Source organism: Panthera onca, chromosome X, assembly GCF_046562875.1.
Source record: "Panthera onca isolate mPanOnc1 chromosome X, mPanOnc1 haplotype 2, whole genome shotgun sequence".
Taxonomy (NCBI): Eukaryota; Metazoa; Chordata; class Mammalia; order Carnivora; family Felidae; genus Panthera; species Panthera onca.
In genome coordinates this window covers 27785687-27798087 of record NC_138357.1, presented here as the reverse complement: position 1 = coordinate 27798087, position 12401 = coordinate 27785687, and the positions used below count along the sequence as shown (strand labels likewise).

At 37.4% G+C, this 12401-nt stretch overlaps 1 protein-coding gene across 14 annotated transcripts in view; it reads right to left on the bottom strand.

Moving 5' to 3' along the window:
• The window catches only part of THOC2 (THO complex subunit 2), a 113462-nt gene that overhangs the window by 75279 nt on the left and 25782 nt on the right, over positions 1 to 12401 (bottom strand). For 13 of the 14 annotated variants that reach the window (XM_081794261.1, XM_081794262.1, XM_081794257.1 and 10 more), the window contains exons 5-7: positions 10804 to 10874; positions 9811 to 9932; positions 9120 to 9253 (exon numbers count right to left, since the gene is read on the bottom strand). In XM_081794261.1, coding sequence (XP_081650387.1) covers positions 9120 to 9253; positions 9811 to 9932; positions 10804 to 10874 — 327 coding nt within the window. Of the gene's footprint in view, positions 1 to 311; positions 431 to 9119; positions 9254 to 9810; positions 9933 to 10803; positions 10875 to 12401 lie in introns of those variants that run through there. The other variant, XM_081794269.1, reaches the window with a different exon arrangement.

Sequence of the window (12401 nt, the reverse complement as noted above, 5' to 3'; positions counted from 1 at the left end):
ATGTGTGCTCAATTTATGAGAATGCAAACATTTACACACAACAAAAAAGAGACAAATAAATTAAAAAAAATTTTTTAACATTTATTGAGAGACAGAGAAGAGCACGAGCGGGGAAGGGGCAGAGAGAGAGACAGACAGACAGAATCCGAAGCAGGCTCCAGGCTCCGAGATGTCAGCACAGAGCCTGATGCCGGGCTCTAACCCACGAACTGCGAGATCATGACCTGAGCCCAAGTCGGATGCTCAACCGACTGAGCTACCCAGGTGCCCCAAAGAGACAAATAAATTTAAACAATACAGATTATACCCACCATTCCTCTCAATAAAATGAATGCCTATGACCCAGAGTGAGCATGAGATATCAATCTGTTCTTCCCTCAATGTATATCAATTCCCACAGGCCTTGTACATCAAGCTGAATGGAATTCTAGAATTTTAAATTACATTTTTCATTAGACGTAGCTCCTAAATGCAAGCTAGCCACTTCATTGGGGCAAGCAAATAAATACTGATTTCTTCTAATGCTGGAGGAAGGAAAAAAAACAACTGTTGAACTTGGAAATGTTAGTTCTGAACACAGTGTGTTATACATGAGTTAAGAGATTTTTTCAAAGAAAATTCTTATATAACCTATTTTATAAGAGAGTTTGAGTTACTTCTATTAATTCCACACTTATCTTTAATGCTGTAAAATTAATATCTGATTCATAGCATCTTAGCAATCACTTACGAAACCAAACTCTCCAAATATAAAAAGTGTTTCGTTTTATTGTTTTGTTTGTTTTTTATAAAATCCAAAGAAAACATATTCTTCTATTTCTCATACCAAGGGGAAAAAAGACTAACAAAGGATCATGTCTTACTGAAAAGAGCTCCAGATTCTCATAAATTCTCCAAAGAAATATTTACCTGAAGGTCTGAGAAGAAAACTTCTAAATATTTTTGCCTCTCCCTATACCCCCAAAAGGTATGGCTTACGAATGTAAAAGTGACTCCAAAATACCAAATGGAATTTTTTTTTTTTATAATTTGAGAGAGAGAGAGATAGCAAGAGCGAGCATTTGGAGAAGAGGGGCAGAGCAAGAGAGGTAGAGAATCTTAAGCAGGTTCTATGCTCAGCATGGAGCCCAACACAAGGCTTGATCCCACGATCCTGGGATCATGACCCAAGCCGAAATCAAGAGTCAGACACTCAACCTACTGAGCCACCCAGGCACCTAGCAAATGGAATTTTTAAAAGCAGCTGGTGGAAATATAAAATGTAAAATGGTACAACTACTTTGTAAAACTGCCAGGTCCCTCAAAAGTTAAACTGGTAACTACCCTATGACCCAGCTATCTCATTCCTAGGTATATACCCAAGAGAAATAAATGTCTACATTCATACAAAGACTGTACACAAGAACTGATAGCAGCTTTATTTGTAATAGTACACGCTCAAGTGTATCAACATATAAATGGACAAACTGTAGTTCAGTATAACTGTAGTATGTAAGGGGGAATAATTACTTAGCAATAATAAGAACTAATAATACAAGCAACAACGTGGATGAATCACAAAATAATTATGCTGCATAAAATAAGCCAGACCAAAAAAGAATACTCACTGTATGATTCCATTTATAAAAGAATTCTAGAAAACGCAAACTAATCTACAGTGACAGAAAACAGATCAGTGGTTACCTGGAGAGGAGGAAACACAGTGAAGGAGGATGAAATACAAAGGTGCAAGACAAAATTGGGGGGGGGGGGGGGGGGGGCGGGAGGTGGCAGAAATGTGCATTATCTAGATTGCAGTGATGTTTTCACAGATGTATATATACATTATAACTCAAATTGTATGCCTGAAATATGCAGTTTATTTATGTCAAATATGCCTGAATAGAGCTGGAAAAAAAAATGCCTCCAACCTGCTCTAACACTGACAATAAAGATTATGAAAGCAAGACCTAGCAAATTCTCCAGCTTTATAACTGCTCTTAACTTACTAAATATAAAATCCAATCACTAAATAAAAATACTCTATCAGAGATGAAAAAAAGATATATTAAATATAATTTTGATAAGATTGTGGGTTTATAATTACCTCTTAAGCTACATACACAAAACCTGTGAAATAAGGACTAGAACAGCAACATGTTACATAGAAAATGTTTTGTTTCATTAACATTGCAAAAGTTGAGACCTTCAGCATGCTAGTGTGAACCACCCTCATGTCTTTTTTAACAGTATTACAGAATAGCATCAAGGCTATTCTATCAGCGACCTGCACTGTGAGCTACCAATTTCTTTCTAGGTTCAATTTAAGGTAGTAATCTAAAAGAAAAGCTATGTACTTCTATTTATAACAGATATCAACCTTTGCATCTTTCACAAAAGAAAAACTGGTTTTTGAGTTTTCTATTAAGTGTCTCAGGTGTCATAAGTTAGTCCAACCAATTAGAATGACTTTTGCTCCATAAGATGTTACAAGTAACCAAACCCAGGATTTAGAAAATGATTTTTAAAGCCTTAAAGATTTGCTAAGTAACAGTTAAGCTATTTCATATAGAATAAGATTCTAGTAATAACCAGTAAGCTTAGAATGTCCAAAATAATTTTTTTTTCTAATGGCAGCTGTGGTAGAACATAGGCACTCTTGTGCTCAACCATCTTAGAAAGGCTTTTTTGTCTAGCCCAAGCATCAACAGTCATGTGCTCTTGAAAGAATGCAGAAGCCTAGCTCCCTACCTCGATCACCAGCTACATTAGGGATATATACACACATATAATGCCTTTATGGCTTTCAAGGAACAAACGGAACCATATTGGAAGGGAGCAAGTAGAAAAATAAGTGACAGATCTGGAATGTACTCATTCCTTCATTTAAATAAACATTAAATAACTACCTGCTATGTGCCAGGTGCTTGTGATATGGAGATCAATAAAAGGCCTAAAAGAGTTCACACCTTTTGGATGACAGGCCTTTGAAGCAATGCACTGAAAAGTAACTCAAGTTTCCCCCGAAAGATAGACAAGATGACTAGTATATTAGAGCAAGTGATTGCAACTAGAGTAAAAAAAAATATATTGATTAAACTGACAATGCCTGTTTTAGCAGTGGGCCAAATTGAGATTCCGGACAGAAAAAAAAAAAAATCCCAAGGTAATATTGTAAACAAGACTGGGAGAGATGTCCAGCCTGTACATTTCAAACAAGAAGACAGAAAGATAGCTTCAATCATCATGTTCTGAACAGAAACGACCTTATGAGACAGAGAAAAACCATGCTGTGAACAGAAGGACATGATCTGGCATCTATAATGACTTCAGAAACTGGCCAGGTCTGAATGCTTGTGCCCCACCTCCCAAATTCATATGTGGAAATTCTAATCCCCAATATGATGGTATTTGGGAGATGAGGTCTTTGAGAGGTGATTAGGTCATGAGAGCAGAGCTCTCATGAATGAGAGCAATGCCCTTAAAAAAGAGAAGTCCCCTACCTCTTGTACCATGTGAGGATGCAGCAAGAAGTCAGCAGTCTGCAACCTGGAGGAGGCCTTCACCAAGAACCCAACCACGCTGGCACCCTGATCTTGGATTTCCAGCCTCCAGAGCTGGGAGAAATACATTTTTGTTCTTCAGAAGCCACCCAGTCTGTGGTAATTTGTTATAGCAGTCCAAACGGACTAAAACAAGCTAATAAAAACCTATGCTGGACTATTTCTAAGAAGTAGTAGTATTTGCAAAAAACTGCACATCTGAAGGAAAGAACCAGAGAACCAAGATGCAGAGAAACGTACCTAACAAAAGTATAATTGTAAGAAAAAAAAAAAAAAAGTATGTTTAAAAAAAAACAAAACAGTATGCTTGAGAACAGCAACTGCCGTCTTCTTTGTCACAGTGGAAAAAACAACTTCTTTGTAATTAGTATAATAGTAAAGAAACTTCAATAAAGCAAAAACATAGGTAAAGGAAGCAGTCAACTGGCTTCCCTTTCAAAGGGACACAGAGATAAGATGCCTCTAGGCTGAATGGCCCTTATATCCAGATTGGTCCAATCAAATACTTGTAGTTGGTCCAATACAAATATTTTATTGGTCCAATAAAATACTAAGTACGTATATACTTAGTACACCAAAGTACACTCAAGAAAAATTAGTCAAAGGGGTTAAATGTCCCACAATTGCCCAAGAATCCTTTGGCCTGGCGTCTTACTTGGTTTTTAATGGCTCTCTGGTCACTTGCCAAGTAACCAAGAGGACTTGTGGGACTGAAGGTGCAGAGGCCCCCACCCCAGGCTTCCCCACCCCCAGCAAAATCTACAGCCTTGGACACAAGACAACAAATGAAGGTCCCAAGGCTTGGTGAAGAGGGTTCTGCTTTTGGGTGAGAAGGAAAGGGTTAGAGTCTAGGCCAAACAGATCCTGGACCACTAAACCCAAAATCGGGAAGAACCATTTGCACTCCCTAAAACTAAACTCCAGTTAGCCTGCCCCAAGACTAATTTTTAGCCAGAACTCTTGATTTAGAGCAGAAATCAGCATTCTGCGGCCCGTGGGTCAAATACAGTCGGTCTCTATAAATAAAGTTGTACTAGAACACATGTATTTACATATTGTCTATGGCTGCTTTCACACTACAATAGCAGAGTTGAATAGTTGCAACAGAGTTGAATAGGGCAACATATGGCCCACAAAGCAAGCAAATATTTACTATTTTACCCTTTATAGAAGTTTGCTGACCTCTAATTTAGAAGAAAGAAAAAGAGTACCCAGCTATTACTTTTATTTAAAGGGCATTCAGAAAAGTAGAGTGCCTATAGTTTGGTTCAACAAAGGAGTCCATCTCTGATATCTTCCTTTGAATTTCTATAAGATTTTTTAAAAATATTTTTATATTTATTTTGAGAGAGAGCAAGCAGGGGAGAGGTGGAGAGAGGGAATCCCAAGCAGGCTCTGCACCATCAGCACAGAGCTCGATATGGGGCTTGAACCCACGAACTTTGAGATCATGACCTGAGCCAAAACCAACAGTCAGACGCTTAATGGACTGAGCCACCCAGGTGACCTCTAAAAGATGCTTTTTGCCATCTGGATGCAGGGTTCATTTGCGTGGGGTCTATGACTTGGTAGCTGAAGAGCCTACTAATTGCTATCCATTCCATTTCATAAGTTTTTAAAATCTAGTGTCAGACTTGAGATCACAACCATCAGGTGGACTCAATGATTCTGCTTCTTTGCTTACTCATGAAGTAAACAGCCACTGTCTCACAGGATATAAAACACTGTTTATTTTGTTTAGGATATACACATTTTAATGTGCCAGAAGAATCTTTTAGGGAACAAATGACTAGGTTTTAATTAAAGTATGATAAATAAGGAGTTCTTCTGATCAGACCAAGTGTCCTGAAATTTAAGCGCATTTAAATGCATACCTCTCAAACTAGGCATCAGTTCTGCCAACGGTTAGTGAAGGAAATCAGACCTGAGATAGTTTTGTAAGAGGTGTTATGTCCAGATTGCTCCTATAGAGAAATCAATGGGAATAAACAAGGGAAAACTCATCCAAAGATGCCATGAAAAATAAGATGCTGTGTCAGTGAACGGCTTTGGCCAGATGAGACAAGGCCTGCATGGAGTCTGCATTGAGGGGAAATCCAATAAATTTTTAACACTGAAAAAATACTCATTGGAACTGGAGTCTTAACCTCAATTTTCACGTCGATGAAAAACTCCTTTCTCAGACAATGGGGAGGAGGATGGACTCAGCTACCCAGAGAGAAACCCTGAGTCAGGGAGTTGAGCTTACTAAAATTCTACATGTCAAAGAAGAGAGGTGAAGAAATCACTGTAAACTCTATGAGAAAGAGAGAAAGATGCACGCATTTTTCAGCAAGTATTTATTTGGCACCTACACACTAGGCACTGAGGTTAGAGATACTAACCAAACAAGACCACTGCTTTTGTGGAGCTTGCACTCCCATGGGGGTAGAAAATAAAATTCATGTCATATTATATGGTGATAGTGCTCAGAAGGAAAACTAGTAAATGAAAGGGAGTGTTGAGGGAGGTGGCCAGGGAAGGCGATACTGAGGAGGTAACATGTGAGTGCTTCTGGTCTAATGTGCTTGGGGGTACAGCTGATAAACCAGAATAGGGGTTTAGCCCAAGAAATCAAATTGTTTATATTCATGGAAAATCCATATATATCGTGAGCTTGTAGTTGTGACTACCACATTGTTCTTCAGAGACAGTAACATAACCTGTTCCGTATGAGAGCAAAGTTCAAGATAAGACAGTAGTGTTTATTTTCCCAGTTAGATAAAAGCATACCTTCAAGAAAATCCTTCTGTGAAATGTTCCTAAAATAGCAAAGGACTAAAAAGGTATAAACCCACAAGGACAAAACTTAAAAGAAACAAGGATAGACAAGAAATGTCAACAGGGGCACCTGGAAGACTCCATCAGTCAGGAGTCTAGGTGTCCAATTCTTGATTTGGTCCCAGATCATGATCTAACGGTTGTTTAAGATCACTCCTGAGATCCATGCCCAGCATGGAACCTGCTTAAGATTCTCTCTCTCCTTCTCCCTCTGCCCCCTCCCCGATGTGCACACTTGGGCAGGCATGGTCTCCCTCTCTCTCTCAAAAAAAAAAAAAAAAAAAAGTCAACAACAGATAAAACACAAACAATGAGGAACTTACAGAGCACAATGAAAATTTTTTAAGTTTATTTATTTGAGAGAGATAACCGGGGGGGGGGGGGGGGAGGAGTTAGGGGGCAGAGGCTCTGAAGCAGGCTCTGTGCTAACAACAGAGACCCTGAAGTGGGGCTTGAACTCATGAACCTCAAGATCATGACCTGAGCCAAAGTCAAGACACTTAACTGACTGAACTACCTAGGCGCCCCATAGCACAAAAATTTTTATGTGAGAAATATCATCTTAAAAGAGTCCATGGCAAGATGTAAGGAAAGACAAACCTAATGGAGAGCAATACTGCCAAGCATCTGAAACTAGATCAAAATGCGACAAGAAAAATGTAGCGCCTATCCTGAAAAGAATAGAAAGGAAACCCTGTAGGAGGATTTTTAAAAATGGTCACTGCCACACAGATCAGCAAGAGCCCTGCAGGCATGGGCTACCAGTCTTGGTGGTAAATTAACAGGAGAAAGTAGCAAAGAGAGTAAATCAGCTGCCAGAACTAGACTCACTTCAAAGGGGGTAGGGGAATGTGTGAAATATGTGATAGGCATTAAGGAGTGCACTTGTGATGAGCACTGGGTGTTGTACAGAAGTGTTGTTTATTTACATCTGAAACTAATATTACACTGTATGTTAACTAAAGGGTAAATTTAAAATAAAAGCTCCTGGGGCGCCTGGGTGGCTCAGCTGGTTGAGGATCCGACTCTTGATTTCGGCTCAGGTCACGATCTCACAGTTCGTGAGTTCAAGCCCGGTGTTGGGCTTGGAGCTATGCAGAGCCTGCTTGGGATTCTCTCTCTCCCCCTCTCTCTGCCCCTTCCTTGCTCTCTCTCAAAATAAATAAACATTTTAATGTAAATAAATAAAATAGGGGCACCTGGGTGGCTCAGTCGGTTGAGCATCCGACTTCGGCTTAGGTCATGATCTCATAGTTCATGGGTTCAAGCCCCACATCAGGCTCTGTGCTGACAGCTCAGAGCCTGGAGCCTGCTTCAGATACTGTGTCTCCCTCTCTTTCTAGCCCTCTCCCACTCACACTCTGTCTCTCTCTCTCTCTCTCTCTCAAAAATTAATAAACGTTAAAAAAAATTTTAATAAATAAATAAAATAAAAACTTCTTACATGCTATACCTGCTGATCACCAAAAGCCTAAGCTAAAAACAAAGATAACTATAGTAAATCTAGCTTTGTCTGGGACCCTACATATAGAATGGAGGAAGGGGATAAGGATTGGGACACTTCCTCTCTCTTTCTTAGTCATACATGAATTTCAAAAGCAAAGAAAAAACCGAGAAGTCGAGCATAAACATCCCTTAAAATATAATCAGTGAAGCAGGGAACAGGACTTCTCCAACAGGTCTCAAAATCTAAGACATCTAGGTGCTGTGAAATCTTCCTTAAGATAGCACACACCTAAAAAATAAGCAAAAACTCTTTCCATTCAGAAAAATAAGGATTACCCTACTTTTCTACCATTCACTCCTCCTTTCTATAGAAGCCAATGATTTCCTGCACTCAATGCAAATAAAAAGAGTAATGCTAAAGAAATTCTCTATTTAAAAGGTAGGGAGAATAACACTTCCCTATCTTTTACAACATCTGCTGCACTTAACAGGCTGTTGTAAAGACAAAATAAGGTATGTATCAAAGTCCCTCATAAAGATATTTTTTAAATCAAGTTCAAAAGAACTAAATATCTCCGTGTTTCAAGAGTTCAATAAAGATTTTATTAAAGTTTCACATTTGCTTATTTTGCCTATAAAATTACTGAAAAATACTTAAAAATTAAAGCTAGAAATACTAGAGAGAGCAGAAACTAATACCAACACAGAGGTAACTGTCACAAAAAGATTTCTCATAAATACCATCCCAAATTTTTTTTAAGTAGGCTTCATGTCCAGCACAGAGCCCACCACAGCGCTTAAACTCACGACCCTGAGATTGAGACCCGAGCTGAGAACGAGTCAGGCGCTAGGGATGCCTGGGTGGCTCAGGTGGTTAAGCGTTGGACTCTTGATATCAGCTCAAGTCAGGATCTCACGGTTCATGAGTTCAAGCCCCAAGTTGGGCTCTGCACTGTCAGGACAGAGCCTGCTTGGGATTCTCTCTCCCTCTCTCCCTGTCCCCCACCCCAGCATACATGCATGCACGCGTGTGAACTCTCTCTCAAAATACTCAAAATAAATAAACTTTAAAAAAATTCTTCAATTAAGAAAAAACAGATGCTTAACCAACTGAGCCACCCAGGCACCCCAATATCATCCCAAATTTTGTTAGTATTGATAAAATCTTAAAAGTACAAGCTAGACACTTCTCTCATTTCTTAATTAAAAAAAAGAAACCTATAGGGAACACACTCACTTTCTCTTTATGGATATTCTCCAACAGTTAAAAAAAACTTAGTAACACATACTGTATATAGATATTTGTCTTACCTATTAAAGATTTGATATTTTCTAAGATTAAATCACTAGTAATATTTCCAGATAAATCTTGCCCCAATTCAGCAATCAGCTTGGCATAACCTTCATTCTCTTCTCTTAACAAATTGAATTTTTGCTGCTTATAACTGAAATTAGATAAACATCATAAGGGGGATAAAATTAATTCAATTAAAAATTACTGTATTCTTCTCATTGAATTTTCTTATCTCTCTGATTTACAACAATCATAAGAATGGTTGTTCAAAGTTTACTTCTTCATGTAGCTTTTAAAATAAAGATTAACAGTGGCTCACAAGAGACACCCCAATGTTAATCATACAGGGAAAACCAGTAACACAAAGAAAGAATACTGCTAATCTCAAGGAACAATAACATACCACTATTTCCATCACTAAGATGTACTAGAGTGTATCCATAGTTGTAAATTATCTTATTGATAATAATAAAAGCACTATTATTTTAACTTCTAATATGGAGAAAAGTTAACATTGGTTTCATACAGGTAAAGTTCACTGCTGACTCAATAATCATAGGCTATTTTTAAAAGGGAAAAAACACAATACATGCTAACAGCAACAAAAAAAATCTTCAAACTGCCTTTAGAAATTTCTAGTATTCAAAATGAGAACTAAGAAAACATACTCAGATACTTGATCTGCAACATAAAGATACATGTACTTACAAGAGCTTTGTCTTGATTTTAACTGACTTTTGATTGAACTGCTGTGATTGTTTAATAAGCCCTAATGATTCCAATGTTTCTGGATCCAGGCGTTCCTTTAGAACTGTGTCTGAAACTAAATACTGTATTAAAAAATATTAAAGGCCATTTATTCCTTAGCATTCCAATGCATATGCAATCTTAATGTATTCAAAATAATTTTTCCCAAACAAGAATATTAAAAGTCACATTAAACATATATCAACAACTTTTAATTTATAAAAAAAAATCTTGGAACTTCAATTTAACAAAAAGGATGACTCCCCAAATACTGAAATTATGTGACATATAGCTCTTTTAAAAACTCACTAAAAAATTACATGCGTGCTGTACACAGCCTACAAGTAAGAACTACAGATGAAATTCTGATTAGAGTCTGTCAACTGAATTTTTCTTTAAGATTAATACAGCACTTCAGCCTTCTTTAGTTTCTACTGTTTAAGTCAAATTCTAGCACAGCAAAGACAAGGACACTCTTCCAGGTCTGAGTAATAGCATTTCTCCTCGGTTCTAAATTTATGAACACAAAATGGTTTACTAGACAATGATTATGACAAGTTCTTGAATTTATTATTTTTAAACTACCTCCATTCTTTTTCTCCTTGCCTAATAAAGAGTTTATGAAAAACTGTTCAGTTTAAAAGCTGTCCACATCATTTCTACTCACTTGATAGATGCTTACCTTTTTCCTTATTTAGGAACTTTCTAGGTCATGAATATGACCAAAAGTTTAAAATATACAGATTGTTTAAGTGATATGAAGCATCCATATTTCATAGAAATAATCAGCATGTCTAATTTTACAAAGCATTCGATTTCAAAATCCAAATCTCACCTTATAATGAATGAATAGCCAAGTGAGTGTCACTATCCTCCTCCATTAGCATGATTAACTATGATTACAATTGTTCAACATAAAAATCTAGAAAGGGAAAGTATTTTTTTATAACTTACCAAACATGCTAATACCAATTGTGTAAAATAGTCTCTCTTGCTTTTTTCTTCTAAACAATTTGTCTCAATATCTATAATGATGGAAGAAAAAAAGACAAAAGTTTGATTTTTCTAGACTCTTTACAGCACTATAATAGGATACTTATTTTCTTTAAAACTAATTTTTAAACCCCTCTTTCTGAATTTGGAAAAAAATGTGTAAATATAGTAAGCATGAGCTGTCCTTCATATGCATATGAATGCTTAGGATTAATTTCTCCTCATGCTGGAGACTGACCCTGGGACCAATGGCATACCCATAAAACGGTAAGTTGATTACACAGGAACTACATGTTATGGCACTAGAAGCAACAAAACTTCGAAAAATTAATGTTCTCAAAAATGGAAATATTCAAGCAAATTTTAAATGACCACACATCAGAGATACTAAAGAACGATTGTTCCTTAGGTGGAAAGCTGGACTGGGTGAGAACAAAGATCCCTTCTAACACTAAAGATCCTCTTACTTGTGAAGATCAAACCCTTGACTCTGGCCACCTTGGTACCATGTACCACATTCTAACCAAGCTACCTGGCCATCAACTCTATGAAGAGACAGTATTAAAAGAATATTTTTAACATCTTATTTTGAATTACAATTCTGGTCAGCAAATAAAAATTTATTCATGATTTTTATTTTCTTCCTACTGAAATAGTTAAAAACTGAGACCCGAGTTTCAGTAAATTATTCAGAAAATTTGTCAATTTTATGATGTAGGAAATAAAACAATTAGCTTTTAATGCCAAGCATCCAAAAAAAAAAAAATTCAAGGAGGATTGACAGGATTACAAGGTTGATCTCAGGATTACTGCTTTAACTCAACTCATAATTTAGAAGAGGCACCGATTTTAGAGATGTAATAAAATTGTCTTCTAAGGGTTCTACAGTTCTACCCAGATGTCCTACCACTGCTTTGCTTCAGTTTACTTTCTATTGCCATCACTGAGAATCAAAAGAGAAAGGAATTTATCATCAAACATATCCATTTTCCTGGCCCTACTCCCCTTTCCCTTCTTCGACAGTGCCATTTCCCAATATCCTGGCCACTGTAGCTAAGCACATGGTTAGCTCAAGTGTATTAAGAGAATTTCAGGGTATAATTTATACAATGTAACTGTAATACAATCTCATCCTCTCAATAAGACTTTTAATCCATGTGGATCTCATCAATCCCTTCCAGGGACTCCTAGCTGCTTCCCTGTTGTCTGGTCTTCTGGTCCCTCCTCAACCTAGAACTTCAAGAATATTAATCTTGAGGGGTCAAGACTAAACTGGACCCATTCTTTTAACCAACATCTACCAAGGCCCAAAAGTCCCTAAGATCTATCCGAAAAGTCCCTAAGATCAGAGCACCTGGGTAGCAGGTTCATTCTCTTCAAGCCAAGTCTGCTCTCCTCTTAGCTACGTGACCTGATCAAAATACCGCTCTATGGGTTCTGTCCATGTTAAGAACTCCTTAATAGGACCTCAGTAAACTTCTCTGCTGATCCACCTCAACAATCAATACAGGACTCTATTATCACAAGTATGTATGCCTTCCCTGTTTTCTTTATTCTTT